We start from the raw sequence: 16,723 nt of genomic DNA, 5'->3' as shown, positions 1-16,723 counted from the left end.
TCTAGTTGCTCACTCTGTTTTTTTTTGGGTTTTTTTCAAGCATTCTTGAAGATGTCCCTCACAGCTGAAACTAAGAACTGGATGGTGGACTATGGGCTGTATTGTAACAGGAAATATCGCGCAGACATGGAGCAGATCTTTGCTTTTGTTGATGAAGCAGGAAAGAAACTGAATCGGCAGATCAAAGACCTAGACGACATTCGCATCGCAATGGCTGCACTCAAAGAAATTAGAGAGCATCAGATAAATATTGATTTTCAAGTTGGACCGATCGAGGTAAGCCATACACCTTTTTAACATGATCATTTCTGACTCTGTGGAAAGGCACTTCATTAGAAAACAGTCGGAGACAAAAGCTTAAAATGTAGATTCCAAATATGAATTAAAATTATTCAGATGTGGCCAATATTGATTTTGGGTTGTTCTTTGGTTTTGTTTTCTCACATTTATTTGTGTTTTTAACTTTTAGTTCTGGGTTGACCATACAGTAATAACAATATTCAGCAAGATAATCAAGAGCTGTACAAATAGATACACTGATTTATACTAAATAATGTTTTATTTGTAAGGAATGTGTCACTGTGACAGCATTCATAAACTGTTTTAGTTAAAACTATTCCCCTTGTTTACTCTCCTCACAGGAGTCCTATGCTATGCTTCATAAATATGGTCTGTCAGTTGCCAAGGAGGAGGTTGATAAGGTGGATACGTTGCGTTATACCTGGGAAAAGCTCTTGTCCCGAACAACTGAGGTGCAAAACGAATTGGTTGCCTTGCAACCACACTTCCGAGAAGAACTTGTCAGCAATGTGGAGACCTTTCAGGAGGACTGCCAACACTTCTATAAGGAATATGAGAAGGTAAAAAAATTACTGTTGTTCTCAATGATTCAGGTTGTCCTTTAAAACTACCATAAATTGCGAGGGCGTGCTTGATTACACCGCTGCTACTCAAATATTGGAGCAATGACCCAATAATAATGATGCTACTGAAGAGTAACTCTCCCAGGTGCTTAAAACTAAAAGTGAAACTGAGGGGCATGGCCTACTTGCTGATTAATTTGGCTAATAACTGTGTGACTAATTGAGTCACTCACAGAGCATTGACCATTTTTTTATTATAGTTAGTTCAGGGAAAAAAGATTAAACTGTGACATCACATCAAAAGTCACATACTCCATCTTGATGCAGTTGAACACTGAATATCGCATATTTTATCCCAACACAAAAAAACTATTCAAATCAGGAACTGATGAGAAGTGCCAGGATTTGATGTTTCTAAAAATCAAATTAATTTTCTTAACTTTTCAACAAATGTTTTTTTGTTGGACTTCGGTTTGTTGCTCATTACAATAGCAGAAACTAAACTAAGCTTTTTTCTCTCTCTCTCTCTCTAGGATGGGCCAATGGTAGAGGGTTTGGCTCCTCAGGATGCCAGTGACAGACTGATCATGTTCCAGGTTTGTTTTTGCTGTTTGGGTGTAAATTACATAGTAGATATGTCAGAATTATTTTGAAATGGAGGGCAGTTTTTGATATAGTTACTGACCATTCTATATCAAATTCTAAAAAACAAAGATGGTGTTTACACAAATGCTTTTTTTTATTGACCATTAATGACATAAATATGGTTGCTTTTTATTGTGTGCATGCAAACATATTTGGAAACTTGTGTTTTTTAATTCAAAAATAAAATTGAGCCAAATCATTCCTGGTGAATTAATTTTATACAATATTACATTAAGATGCTAGACAGTTGCACAATTGATTGTGTTGCTGTTTTTCATTTTTAGAATCGATTTGACAATCTATTCCGGAAGTACATAACTTTTACTGGAGGAGAGGAGCTCTTTGGACTTCCAGTTACACCACACCCTCAGCTGCTGGAGATCAAGAAACAGCTGGTCCTGCTACAGAAACTGTATGGCCTTTACAACAATGTCATTGAAACAGTCAATGGATACTATGACATCCTTTGGGCTGACATCAACATCGAGAGGATTAATAATGAGCTGCTAGACTTTCAGACAAGGTTAAACTTTTTTTTTGTTTGTCTTTGAACCTAAATAAAACTTCACAATGATCTGATGTTGTAAAACGTACACTTTAAGATAATGCTTCTCTACTGAGCCTGAAACTTTGCTGCCTTTATTGTGGATGGGTTGATTGTAAAGCGACTTTGCTATAAGTTCTCAAAAACATTTTGAGCTTATTTACGTGTGTATTTTATTTGTGTGGCTATTTTGTTATTATGTTTTATTTTAAGCATAAGCTATACTGAACTTTAATAACAAGATCATTTATTCATTTATAGTTTAATACCTACTAAAACTGTGATGGTAATTAAAATTGATAAATATTTTGTAATCTTGCAATCAATTTTGTATTTTGTCATGACATGAACAAAATGAGTCACAACAGATGTTAACGGCATCTGTAATTTGCTTAAACAGATGCCGCAAGCTTCCTCGTGGCCTGAAGGAGTGGCAGGCGTTCTTGGATCTGAAGAAAACTATCGATGACTTCAGCGAGTGCTGCCCCCTGCTGGAGCTCATGACTAACAAAGCCATGATGACACGCCACTGGAAGAGAATCACAGAAGTTAGTCAAAAATGAAGCACCAAGTTTTTCTACAAATGTTTCATTCAAATTTAGATTGATCAAACACACATTGTTTGGCTGAAATTAATTGTTTTGTTTTTATCTCCCAGGTTACTGGCCATACATTTGAGGTTGAATCTGAGACATTTAGGCTACGTAACATTATGGAGGCTCCTCTGCTGAAGTTTAAGGAAGAAATTGAGGTAAGCTGAACTTTACTTTTTATGTAAAGGAAACTTAGAGAGTATTCAGAAAAAAATAAACAAAAACCCAAAGTACTCATTCAGTAACCTTTTGCATCAATCAATAAATTTATATTTTATTGGTTTTGCTTCTAAGACATTTTAACTTCTGAAAAGACTTAGCCTAACTGTTCGGTATAATGTTGTCATTACTGAATCTGTTCCTTTATGTCCTTTATGTCCTTTGCCACAAAGGGATTTTATTGAGTAATTAAAATAATCTGAAAACTGCATTTTGAATTTGCTCAGGCTATCTTGACTGACGGGTGTTTGGTTATTTGAAAATTGTAAGTAACAAGAAAGCAGCAACTAAAACATCCAATATTTTACTTATTGCTGTAAAAGAAAGTAACAATGAAGATGCTCCTTCTGTTAACAGTAATGATAATTTATCACTAAATGTGTTTTAGTAGCATGATAATACATCAACATAAACCCAATTTGATGCATATTTACATGTCTTTTCAAATTAAAAATCTGGGTAGAGATTTTTACTTTAACCACATGCACTGTATCCTGTGTTTTAATTAATGATTCATTCACATTTATGTCATAATATCTATCTTGGCATTCCATTCGAAGGATATCTGCATCAGTGCCGTTAAAGAGCGAGATATTGAGCAGAAACTGAAGCAAGTGATTGCTGAGTGGGACAACAAGACATTTACGTTTGCCAACTTCAAGACGAGAGGCGAGCTGCTTCTGAGAGGAGACAGCACATCAGAAATTATTGCCAGCATGGAGGACAGCTTGATGATTTTGGGGTCTCTTATGAGCAATCGGTATGTCACTCATACTTCTCATATGTTGTTACTGTGAATACTTAGGGGAGTTAAATACAATTTTGTAAGAATTTTCTGGCTCCAAAAGTTGAAGAAATGTAAGAGGATGTTGGTGTGACCTTAAAAGCCACCACTATTACGCTGCATGGTTTTTATGCAAATTCAATTTCTCCCACAGGTACAACACCCCATTTAAGCCCCAGATCCAGAAGTGGGTTCAGAACCTTTCTAACACCACTGATATTATCGAACACTGGATGACAGTCCAGAATTTATGGATCTATCTGGAGGCTGTGTTTGTAGGTGGAGACATTGCTAAACAGCTGCCTAAGGTAAAAAATATTGTTTCCAGTTGATAGTTCCAACTACATAATACAGAGTAAATAAATGTACCTTTATTTGCTTTGTCAAATGTACAGTACATTTACGCTTTTTTTCTTTTGTATTTCATTCTTTTTAATAGCTTTAATGCACTTCATTTCTATTCCCTACTCATAATAAAAATGTCGTCTCAAGACACTTTGCAAAAAAATATTTCAATTCAGTCACACATACTTTTCAACTGATCCTAGTTATCAAACATTACAGTAAGCTCAGCTAATGATATTGAAATTAATTGTTTTAGGAAGCAAAGCGTTTCTCAAACATTGATAAGTCTTGGGTGAAGATCATGATGCGCACTCATGAAATGCCCAATGTTGTACAATCCTGTGTGGGAGATGAGACAATGGGCCAGCTGCTTCCTCACCTGCTGGAACAGCTGGAGATCTGTCAGAAGTCACTTACAGGGTGAGCCCAATTTACTCAACTAATATGGATGCTGGTTTGGGGGGCAAATATTTCAAAACATCTGAAGGTGCAAGAGAGTGGTTAAAAAATGGAGGTGATTTTATTAACTGGATTGTTGTTACAGTTATTTGGAGAAGAAGCGACTGCTTTTTCCGCGTTTTTTCTTCGTCTCTGACCCTGCCTTGCTGGAGATTCTGGGCCAAGCCTCTGACTCCCACACTATCCAGGCTCATCTTCTCAATGTCTTTGACAACATCAAAACTGTATGCTTCCATGACAAGGTGATTTAAATGGTTTCATAATGGCACCATGTATGAATGTTTTGTTTTATTATACTCTCTCTAGCAGACAACTGTTACACAACACTGTCGTAGTTTATATAACAGATACGTAGCTTTGCAGTCGGACTGGAGGAACAAAAACTTTGGAGTCTTATAGCGCTAAAGTGATGTGTGTACTACTTGACAGAGCAAATTTTTTACATCAGTCGTGGTGACAAAGTGTTCCTCTGTGTGGTGTCCCACAGGGCTCAATTCTAGGCGCCTTTCCTGAAAAATAACCCTGGTTTAAACTTTTCTGTATCTTTACACCTGCCCTGTCCAGGGTGTTCCTCAGTCTTCTTAGTGTTCACATAGATTCTTTACAGTTTAGTAATGATGTGACCTCTGAAGGTTATCGGTCACACTGGATAGTGCTGCTCTGTCACATAAATCCTCAAAAAAATAAAGGCTTTTATACAGAAAAAAATGCAGAAAAAAGAGGCATACATGCTTTTGTATGCATAGTGTTAAGAAAACAACTACATTCTTCATAACTAACTCAAGTAGTACAACAGCTTGTGTAATGCATGCACAAATTCTATAGAAATTGATTATATAGAATAAAGAGAAATTGTGCATTAAAACAAGTTGTGTCTTTATTAAATGTAATTTATCTGTCTCAGATATATGACCGGATTCTTGCTGTATCATCGCGTGAGGGGGAAACTGTGGAGCTGGAGCGTCCTGTCATGGCTGAAGGGAATGTTGAAGTGTGGCTGAATGCTCTGCTGAAAGAATCCCAGTGGTCATTGCACCTGGTGATCCGACAGGCTGCTCTGGCCATCCAGGACTCTGGCTTCCAGCTTATTGAATTCTTAAATTCTTTCCCTGCTCAAGTAAGTTAAAACACTATAATTTTTAGATAAATGCTGAACCCCAAAATCACACCCTAGAACCTTACATTTATATAAAATATATAAAACGTAACAATATCAAGGTGATTTTTTTTTCTTTTTAACTATGCTTGTATTTCTTTAACAATATAATATTCTTGGTGCAGGTGGGCTTGCTTGGTATCCAGATGATATGGACAAGAGATGCGGAGGAGGCTCTTACCAATGCCCGATATGATCGCCGTATTATGTCAAAAACCAACCAGCTTTTCTTGGATTTGCTCAACACACTAATCGACATGACCACAAGAGATCTGGAAGCTGTAGAGAGGACCAAATATGAGACCCTCATAACTATTCATGTTCACCAGAGGGACATATTTGATGATCTGGTGAGTAATAATTGATTTATAAAAGCAAAGTCAACTCAGTTCATTCACAGGGCAGACCATAAAGTACACTCAACTGTGTGTGTAATTAGAACAGATTGCTGAAGACATCCACAACTTTTCAGAACTGACTTGAACATTGTCTATTCGGACTCCTAATGGCTCTGTTGGCAGTCTACCAAATGTAACTATAAAAGAGAAAGGTTTCTGTCAAGATACCCCAAAGCATTATTAATTGCTCTTGGTAATGGTAAAACACATAAAAAGGACAGCCTTTCTATTATTACTGACGACATGTTAAATTACTGCAGTTTTACAAGATATGATGGATTTTTTTTTTTTTACTAAGAATTCCTTTTATTACTTTTATTGATTGAAACTAATTTATGTATTCCTGTTGTGTGTCTCACTTAAATTCTATTCATTCAATTCATTTAAAGAATACTTCATTTATTGCAAAGGGAGATGTTGTCATAACTCATATTCCAAGAAGCATCAAAGAGCTGATGTGGATGGTGATGGTATAATGACCAATCACTTTCCAGGCAGCACAGATAATGTTCTTTAATCTGGTCGAATAAAGATTATAAATAAATTATTCTGTACAACTGTTGCCTGTCGTCTACCTCTGATTTACTTTCACACAACTTTGCCCTGAATCTTTTTATTTTTATCATTTATTTCTCAAAAGGCTGTCTCAGGCTTCCTGCCTTTCCTCCAGTCTCACATCACATTACCTTAAGCCTGAAGGTCTAAAACAGTTTTTTGTGACTTTTTCACCATCATTTCATGTCTGATCCCTTTGTCTTTTTGTCGTTTTCCTTACCCTCACAGTGCCGGTTGCATGTAAAAAGCCCCACGGACTTTGAGTGGCTGAAGCAGTGTCGTTTCTACTTCAATGAGGATTCAGACAAGATGATCATCAACATCACCGATGTATGCTTTGTTTACCAGAATGAGTTCCTGGGTTGCACAGAAAGGCTTGTCATTACACCTTTGACTGACAGGTAAAAGTACACCAATGGAATGACACACACAAATGTATTAAGAGATATGATATGCAGCCAAAACTATTAAAAATTAAAACCGAAGTCATCAGATAGTTGGAAGCAAGCAAAATATCTATTTTTATCCATATACTGTCAGTCGATAGCAGACATCAAATGTCACGTTTGATGGGTGAATGACAGCACAACCCAGAAAAACAATTACTGAGACAAAAGTTAAAGAAAAGAATAAAGACAGAATCTCGTGGCTAACTCAGAAAATCAACCTTCTATCATGTTACTAGGGGGTAAAAAGATGACAAGAAAGAATTTGAGGGGACAAAGGAATGTGGACAATTAGGAGAGATATGCTCCAACTACATGCTCCAACCTTGTGGAAGGGTATTGGAGAGGTGCTGTTTGATTGAAGGGGATTGTTCAAAGTATTAACAGAAGATGTACCATCACTTGTGTCACCAGTGAGTTTTGATTAAAATATACAGATATTTCCTCCACTGAATAACTGTTTTCAAATTAAAGGTTAGATTTTTCTATAATTTTCATTGAGAGATTATTCCACTCCAATAAGTTATTAATTTATCTGGAGTTTTTTTTTACAATGTTTGCACCCTGTCTTTGTCCAGGGTGCAAACATATTTGTATAGCATATGCCAGCCAATCAGTGATGTTGACAGAAATTTAAACATTTGACTTTTGGTGTGGTGCTAAAAGCACTTATCATTTTGGACAGATCAGGGGAAAATAAACAAACTACCAAGATGTTTTAAGAGTGATGTAATATTTGCAACCATTTAAACATTTTAAATGTTGAACCATTTAAAAATTAGAAAATCGGGGAAATGAATTAGAGGGTACTGTTGGGCATTCTTTTACTGTGATCACCACCCCTGTCACTGACAGACAAGGTGACTGACAGAGAGAGAGAGGAAAGCAATTAGACATAGCAGGGGAGGCAGTAATGCACCAACAAGCACTAGACTAACTACCAAAAGCACAGCGGGAGAGAAGACAGTCAGAGAGAAATGTAAGGAGAAGCAGAAAGAAACATGAGACAAGACAATGAGACAAAGATGTGAAAGGACAGCAGCATAGAGGGAACTACAAGCAGACATCTAACAGTAGCTCTCCAAAGAAGTGACATTAGGGCCTCCTGGCTGGAAGCACCAAAGCAGCTCTGATGCTTTTCTTTCTTCTGGTACTTTATTTTATTGGCTTGGCCAGTATCTTATTCATTTCCCCCATTAGTGTTCTGCTCTGATGTTTTACTCATTGTGACAGCTACTGTTTATTTTTTTAACATCTCCCTGTTCTTGATTTTCCCTTCAACTCCTTCGGTTTATAAAGATAAATTTATAATTGGAGAAAACAGGTTTGGATAACAAAACAATAAAACAAAAACTGTTTTATGCAGTTGTACAAAATATATTTCTAGATATCATTTGTAGTCCATTGTAATTATCTTTTGGCAAATGTTTGACATTTAGCATTCCTGTGGAGGATCATTATTTGAGTGATTTTAACCAAAGTGAAGAGAAAAAACAGTGTTTAAGTATGCATTATCTTTTAATCATAAAAGCTTCCTTTACCGATAAAATTAATACTTGTATATTTGTGTTTGCCTATTTTTGCTCAGATGTTACATCACCTTAGCTCAGGCTCTTGGTATGAGCATGGGTGGAGCTCCTGCTGGTCCTGCAGGCACAGGTAAGACTGAAACAACAGCATGGTTACAGACACTGTGATAAACACAAAGATCTAGCCTGAAGAAAGTGTTAACAGTGAGGAAGGTCCTTGATTATTCTTAAGGAAGGTTTAATAAAATATGAAGAAATAGAAAAAAAGTAACTAACCTCTTGTGATAATTTATAGTTTCAGATTTTCTCTAGCTTGCAAAAATGTCAGATTTTACCCATTTCTGAGCCATGGAGGGTACCAACCCTATAAAATACCTAAATGTGGAGCTGCAACAGGTTAAAAAGCAAAATGCATCTAATCTGTGAATCACTTAAAAAAAAATATACACACAGACATACGTATACATACATATGTACGTATTTCTATTCTATTCATTGTATTATTGCGATGGACTAGTGACCTGTCCAGGGTATACCTCGCCTCCCGCCCAATGGACATGGACACCAGCCCCCCTTCCTCTGTGAAGACTTCAGCGGTTATTTGGAGAACAGAGCAAACAAACTGCATCACGAAAAGTACTTAGTAGACAATCCAGCAATAAAGTTGTGGAGAATTTTAACACATGGTTAGGTTATTAGGTTGTAAAATAGCACCTCAATGTTTTGAACCTTTGTAGATTAGTGGCAAAGAAAGAAAATCTGTTGGAAGACAAAATCATAAGATGTGCTGAAGATGTCCATTGCCTTGCTTGACAGAAAAATGTCAGTGGACATGCTAAATTGGATGTAAACTAATACAGGGCTATGCTTGGAAAAAACTTTTAAAGCTTGACACTGGGGTGGACGTTTTATTTACCTTCAAGCAAAACAACAACGGAAACTATAAATCCAGAACAACAATTTATTGGTTCAAATCAAAACATATTCATGTTGCAGAATGGCTCAGTCACAACCCATCCCTAATTCTGATTGAACATTAGCTACAAGGCTTGAAACCTGATGTTTAACAACTCTGTCTTAAACATTTTTTTTTTAAATATTTCAGCCTCTGAATGTGTGAAACTATCCCATTTAGCTAACTGCCTCAACTAGAAAAAGCTTGATTTTACAACAACCGTAGTCTGTCAAATTTATAATCGGGGTCCAGTTCGGGTCTAAAGATTTGAGACAACCGGCTTAATATCCTGGGCTAAAGAATCACGTTGAGGGTCTCAGTGGGTTTACCAAAAACCAATTCTGCTTTTTTTTTTTCTTTTCTTTTTTCTCATTGAATTTTAAAAGGTGAGGTGCCATCTGGGCTTGAATGTCATCAATGCAGTGATGATGTAGTGGGTGCACAGACTATTTGCCTGTTTTTTAAAGGCATACAAATCTGGTAGTAATTTACATAAAAGTGAAAAGCAAGTGGGAGAAAATAAAAGAAGAAGAGCTGCCTAGAGCTGAGCCTGGTGGGACACCACACAATAGAGGATCACAGCAGGATACATGATCAGAGACTGATGTTAAAAGCTTTGCCAAGTACTGCTATGTCCTTGATGCCCATCCCCTGCTCCAAGCAAGAGTAAGATGCCATAAGCCACTGTATCAAATGCAGCTGTCAGACCTAAAATCATAAGAACAACAGTTGCTGAGATCAGTGGTTGAAAATATGTAATTAAAAACTTTTATTCTGTACTGTGTAAAGATTTAAATCTAGGATGGGCAAATCTCTAAAACAATTAATTATTCTCTTCAGAAAGCCCTTTAATTGACTGCACTATTGTTTGAAAAACTTTCAAAAGAAAAGATAATTTGGAGATAGGCCTGTAGTTAGTAAGAGCTGTAGGATTTAGTGCTGTTTCTTTCTCTATTGCTGCATATTTGAAATCCCTAGGGACCACGCGCTACAGCAAACTAATTTACCAGTTTAAGAATCAGAGTTGCAATTGTGAGTAAAACCTTTTTAATTAGTCAGTTAGGGACAGTATTGTTCGGAGGCCGTGTGGGCTTGAAATGACCAACAATCACTTGTAGGGAGGGCGCTGTCACAAGCTCAAACGTGTTGAAGACGAGCAGGGAACTGAGATTGAGGGATTGTGAGCAAAAAGAGAGATTTGAGCTCTGATAGAGGAGACCTTCTGTATATATATATACACTGCTCAAAAAAATAAAGGGAACACTCAAATAACACATCCTAGATCTGAATGAAAGAAATATTCTCATTGAATACTTTGTTCTGTACAAAGTTGAATGTGCTGACAACAAAATCACACAAAAATCATCAATGGAAATCAAATGTATTAACCAATGGAGGCCTGGATTTGGAGCCACACACAAAATTAAAGTGAAATAACACTACACGCTGATCCAACTTTAATGTAATGTCCTTAAAACAAGTCAAAATGAGGCTCAGTATTGTGTGTGGCCTCCACGTGCCTGTATGACCTCCCTACAACGCCTGGGCATGCTCCTGATGAGGTGGCGGATGGTCTCTTGAGGGATCTCCTCCCAGACCTGGACTAAAGCATCCGCCAACTCCTGGACAGTCTGTGGTGCAACGTGACGTTGGTGGATGGAGCGAGACATGATGTCCCAGATGTGCTCAATCGGATTCAGGTCTGGGGAACGGGCTGGCCAGTCCATAGCTTCAATGCCTTCATCTTGCAGGAACTGCTGACACACTCCAGCCACATGAGGTCTAGCATTGTCCTGCATTAGGAGGAACCCAGGGCCAACCGCACCAGCATATGGTCTCACAAGGGGTCTGAGGATCTCATCTCGGTACCTAATGGCAGTCAGGCTACCTCTGGTGAGCACATGGAGGGCTGTGCGACCCTCCAAAGAAATGCCACCCCACACCATTACTGACCCACTGCCAAACCGGTCATGCTGAAGGATGTAGCAGGCAGCAGACCGCTTTCCACGGCGTCTCCATACTCTGTCACGTCTGTTACATGTGCTCAGTGTGAACCTGCTTTCATCTGTGAAGAGCACAAGGCGCCAGTGGCGAATTTGCCAATCCTGGTGTTCTCTGGCAAATGCCAAGCGTTCTGCAAGGTGTTGGGCTGTGAGCACAACCCCCATCTGTGGACGTCGGGCCCTCATACCATCCTCATGGAGTCGGTTTCTAACCGTTTGTGCAGACACATGCACATTTGTGGCCTGCTGGAGGTCATTTTGCAGGGCTCTGGCCGTGCTCCTCCTGTTCCTTCTTGCACAAAGGCGGAGGTAGCGGTCCTACTGCTGGGTTGTTGCCCTCCTACGGCCTCCTCCACGTCTCCTGGTGTACTGGCCTGTCTCCTGGTAGCGCCTCCAGCCTCTGGACACTACGCTGACAGACACAGCAAACCTTCTTGCCACAGCTCACATTGATGTGCCATCCTGGATGAGCTGCGCTACCTGAGCCACTTGTGTGGGTTGTGGAGTCCGTCTCATGCTACCACGAGTGTGAAAGCACCACCAACATTCAAAACTGACCAAAACATCAGCCAGACAGCATAGGTACTGAGAAGTGGTCTGTGGTCCCAACTGCAGAACCACTCCTTTATTGAGTGTGTCTTGCTAATTGCCAATAATTTCCACCTGTTGTCTATTCCATTTGCATAACAGCAGGTGAAATTGATTGTCAATCAGTGTTACTTCCTAAGTGGACAGTTTGATTTCACAGAAGTTTGATTTACTTGGAGTTATATTGTGTTGTTTAAGTGTTCCCTTTATTTTTTTGAGCAGTGTATATATATAATAAAGTGCAGAATGTCATGATTTGTCATAGTAGAGATGTGAGGAAGGTGCTGTGGACCCAGGCTGAGATGATAGAAGTGATGATTTAATGATGAATAGTACATAAATAATCCAAAAGTCCAGGCAGCACAGAATGAGCAGAAGGCTAAGGCTCAAAACTGGTAGCAACTGGCTACTATCAAAAAACCATACTGACGACAGACTTGACTAAAGGCAAGATGGCTTGACAAACTAGACGGCAAGACAGATTAGACAAGGACCCGACGAGAAACAAGGAACATGGGAGGGATTAAATACACAGAGGGTAATCAGGGAACGAGACACAGCTGGGAACAATCAAGGGTAGACAGGACAACACAGAGACTCAATAGACAGAAAACTAAAATAAACACAAAGAAAACTCAAATCCTCACACAGAAAGCCTTCACAGGCCGCAGGGGAGGTCTCGATGCAGTCAGACTAAGGCACATAGAGAACAGATTCAATAGTCTTCAATAGAACACAATCATTGCAACAATTTGACATAAAAATGACACAAAACTGCTTTCTTTTGCCATTTTTTACAGTTTTTTTAAAATTAAACCTTTTCAGGCAAACGATTTGTAAAAATATCGCCACTCTTTTGCTCAACTTTGAGTTGGTTGAGCACACAAAACAATAAAATACATTGAAATTTGTGGTGGTAGGTTCACAAAACGTGAATCATGTCAAGGGGTATAAATACTTGTGAACCCTTTAGTGTACAGGTGTCAAACTCTAGTTCTCAAGGGTAGGTGTCCTGCAGTTTGTACATGTACCACATGTAAAAACTGTGGCACATGTTTTTACATTCCAGTACAAAACACTGGAATGAAATGACTTAATTACCTCCTTCTTGTGTAGATCAGTTCTCCAGAGCCTTGCTATTGACCTAATTATTCTTTTCAGATGTGGTGCAGCAGAGGCACATCTAAAAGTTACAGGGCACTGACCCTTGAGGACTGGAGTTTGACATCCCTGCGTCTAGTGTATTTCATTTTTGGAAGTTAGTTATTTTTTTTGTTCTTATTAGGTAAGACGGAGACCATAAAGGACATGGGTCGCTGTCTGGGCAAATATGTTGTGGTCTTCAATTGCTCTGACCAGATGGATTTCAGAGGCTTGGGAAGAATATTCAAGGGTGAATGTTATAAAACTGAATAATGCATGTAATAGTTAGAGGTTTCCAGATTGATTTTTTACAAATTACTTATAATAATAATAATAGAATGACTAAGCTCTGTGTTATTTCTAGGTCTGGCTCAGTCTGGTTCTTGGGGATGCTTTGATGAATTTAACCGCATTGACCTCCCAGTTCTGTCGGTGGCAGCCCAGCAGATTGCAATAGTTCTTACATGCAAAAAAGAGCGCCGCAAAAACTTTGTCTTCACTGATGGAGACAATGTTGACATGAATCCTGAGTTTGGCATCTTTCTTACCATGGTAGGTAAATCTATCATACTCGTTAGCAATCCATTGTAACTCAATTCAACAAGGCGTTATCTGGCAAGTCAACTCAAAAAGATCAGTGACTACATTTTTTATAGTGCTTTGGCTTACTTAAACTCAGCCGTCTGCTAACCTAACTTTTTCGTCCTTTTCAATCTGTCTGATTTGATCAATGTCCAGCTTGGTATTGATCCTGCTCTGTTTTGCAGTCCAGGCAGATGTTTTCTGCTGAACTCTCTCCCTAAGGCAAGCTATGGTTCTTTGTGGAAGAACAGAGAGTAAGGCATGAAGCCAAATAATAATGCTATAAATTGCTGCCATAACTTCTGATTGTTAGCATTTCCAGAGAATTGTCATGGATTTTACTCTCCATAATAATTGACCTTTTAATTTTTTGAGGGAATGTGAAGTTAGAATATATTTTACACTTCCCTCGCAAAATGAGGAATGTTTTGTGATCTATGTTTTCAGTTGATTCTCATAACTACAGTCTGTGTAGAAATTAAATTTGAAATTCAAGCCTTGTTTTATGGATCTGGCTGAAGACTTTTAAGCAATAAAAGTAAAGCAAGAAAATATAACCCTTGTTGCATGGTTGGACAGAATTAAACAATTCCTTAACTTAAAAGCTGAATTAACAGCATAAATTCTAATTTTATTCCACCCTGGAGGCATGGCCTTCAATTGAAATCATATAATCAATAACAAACTGAGGGACTGAATGAGAAATGAGTAGAATTAAATATGTTTTAGCTTCTGTCACATTTCAACAGAGTCCACCATTTTGCAGACTCAATACATCTTATTAGATAAACACAGCAGCATTAGTGTGGTTAAAGATAATTGTATATCTTCCTTGCTCTTTCTCTCTTGCTCTATATGTGTGTGTGTGTGCGGGGGTGTGCAATAATCAAACACAAGTTATGTAAAAAAGATGCTTTAAGATGTGTCCTTTGGGAATAAAAGCCAGAACACCAGCTAGAAGAAACTGAATTTCCAAGATTCAAAAGTTTTAACTTCATCCTTGATTACATAAGCTCTATGATGAAGACATTGTTGTTATATATGGAGCTCTCCACATTTACTAGTGGTTTGGATACATATGTGCCAAAAAATTACAAAGTAACTTCAAAATTTATTGCAGTCACTCAAGTTCACTCTGAAAAATGGCACATATCCATTCTATCGAGTACATTTTTTCTATTGTTACAAACCACAGCAGGTGGGACCACTAATAAAGCTTATAACATAATTATAGCAGAACCATTTTAGAATGTATGCTTTAATTTTGTTAAAGAGCTTTTGATTTACACTATGAACCTGACATTGAGGGAAAGTTCTCTTAGTATATCTTCAAAATGGGAAAGGGAAGAGTACATGCCATTCAGTTTTAGGCAAGTCATAAGACAGTTGCTCCTTAACAAACTTTGTCAGGTTATTAATTAAAAAGTTTAAGATATTGGGAACAGTGACTACCTGGTATCATCTACAGTGAGGAGAATAAGAGGTAAAAGCAAAAGCTTAACAATTTGCTAATAGAGAATAATTTTGGGCTTTTTTTATTGGGAGAACATGCTATTGCAATGAAAGATTAGTTTATTTGAAGATTTTTTTGAATATCTTTACCAAGGGTCCAATAATTTTGAAGGGTTGTTTGTAAATGGCAAAATGCATTGCTGTACACAGAAGGTCATTCAATATATAAGTATTAAGCTCCCCATGTTGATGCTTGTATTGTTCCTATATCCATACAGTTATTATTTTTTTAGTTGTCTTTACCACTAAGATCTGAAATGTACATATTTAATTGTATATCCATGTATGTGACATTATTCACTCTTGGATTATGGCTTCTTTTTGTTCTGCATAACTAGAACCCAGGTTATGCAGGTCGCCAGGAGCTTCCAGAAAACCTAAAAATCAACTTCCGATCTGTAGCCATGATGGTTCCTGACCGCCAGATCATTATTAGAGTAAAACTGGCCAGTTGTGGATTTATAGACAACATGGAGTTGGCTCGCAAATTCTTCACACTTTACAAATTGTGTGAAGAGCAGCTTTCGAAACAGGTAAAACGTTGTACAAGCCGTGCCAAAGGTGAATGAAAGACTTCATATAACATTTGTCATATGTGTCAATATTGGTTATCTTTGGCTAATTCATAATATGTTGCCATTTACATGTGATCCAAGAAGGGTAAAAGATCTTGAGTGAATATAGAAACTTTGAAATGCGAAGTTTGAAATTTTGAAGGCATTATTATTCATGGTTATAATTAACATCTGTTCTGTATAACAGCCGTTTTTTGTCATTGCTAAGGTTCACTATGACTTCGGCCTACGTAACATCCTGTCAGTCCTTCGCACACTGGGAGCAGCCAAGCGGGCGAACCCCACTGACACAGAGTCCACCATTGTCATGAGGGTTCTGAGAGACATGAACCTTTCCAAACTGGTCAGTTTGGAAAGAACACAGTAAATATTTTAGTAGCTGAAATATGTTATTTTTTTATTTGAACAACATTGGAGGACAAAACTTTAAAAAATGTTTTTTCATGAACAAAACATAAATATTTGTTGCTGTTGATTTGAGTAAATGTGTATGATTTTATGTTGTTTTTTTTAATAAGATTGATGAAGATGAGCCCCTATTTCTGAGCTTGATTGAAGACCTTTTTCCTGGCATCAAGCTTGATAAAGTGGGCTACCCTGACCTAGAAGCTGCCATTGACAAACAGGTAGGAGGGCAAAGCAACAACTTTGTCTCTAGGCACTGAAAAGTAACATTGTTAAAAGAAAGAGTTGAGATAGGTATTAAAGGAATAAGGAGATTGTAAAATAAGACATTGAAAAAGGAAACTAAAGGCAAGAGAAATAAAGAGGTTGAGTGAATTGTAAGACAACTGTACTTCCCATGTCAATCTTAAGGGCTTCAAAACAC

At 37.8% G+C, this 16,723-nt stretch overlaps 1 protein-coding gene across 1 annotated transcript in view; it reads left to right on the top strand.

Annotated features, from left to right (window-relative positions):
* The window catches only part of dnah5 (dynein, axonemal, heavy chain 5), a 92,478-nt gene that overhangs the window by 25,956 nt on the left and 49,799 nt on the right, over window positions 1-16,723 (top strand). The window contains exons 28-46 of the mRNA XM_028012637.1: window positions 41-276; window positions 642-860; window positions 1,397-1,459; window positions 1,793-2,031; window positions 2,453-2,600; window positions 2,711-2,803; window positions 3,425-3,624; window positions 3,803-3,956; window positions 4,250-4,413; window positions 4,538-4,694; window positions 5,357-5,569; window positions 5,734-5,958; window positions 6,790-6,962; window positions 8,596-8,666; window positions 13,368-13,475; window positions 13,590-13,777; window positions 15,658-15,852; window positions 16,103-16,237; window positions 16,413-16,520. Coding sequence (XP_027868438.1) covers window positions 41-276; window positions 642-860; window positions 1,397-1,459; window positions 1,793-2,031; window positions 2,453-2,600; window positions 2,711-2,803; window positions 3,425-3,624; window positions 3,803-3,956; window positions 4,250-4,413; window positions 4,538-4,694; window positions 5,357-5,569; window positions 5,734-5,958; window positions 6,790-6,962; window positions 8,596-8,666; window positions 13,368-13,475; window positions 13,590-13,777; window positions 15,658-15,852; window positions 16,103-16,237; window positions 16,413-16,520 — 3,089 coding nt within the window. The remainder of the gene's footprint in view (window positions 1-40; window positions 277-641; window positions 861-1,396; window positions 1,460-1,792; window positions 2,032-2,452; window positions 2,601-2,710; window positions 2,804-3,424; window positions 3,625-3,802; window positions 3,957-4,249; window positions 4,414-4,537; window positions 4,695-5,356; window positions 5,570-5,733; window positions 5,959-6,789; window positions 6,963-8,595; window positions 8,667-13,367; window positions 13,476-13,589; window positions 13,778-15,657; window positions 15,853-16,102; window positions 16,238-16,412; window positions 16,521-16,723) is intronic.

This window comes from Xiphophorus couchianus, chromosome 3 (assembly GCF_001444195.1).
Source record: "Xiphophorus couchianus chromosome 3, X_couchianus-1.0, whole genome shotgun sequence".
NCBI classification, from domain to species: domain Eukaryota; kingdom Metazoa; phylum Chordata; class Actinopteri; order Cyprinodontiformes; family Poeciliidae; genus Xiphophorus; species Xiphophorus couchianus.
This window is presented reverse-complemented; position numbering and strand designations above follow the sequence as displayed.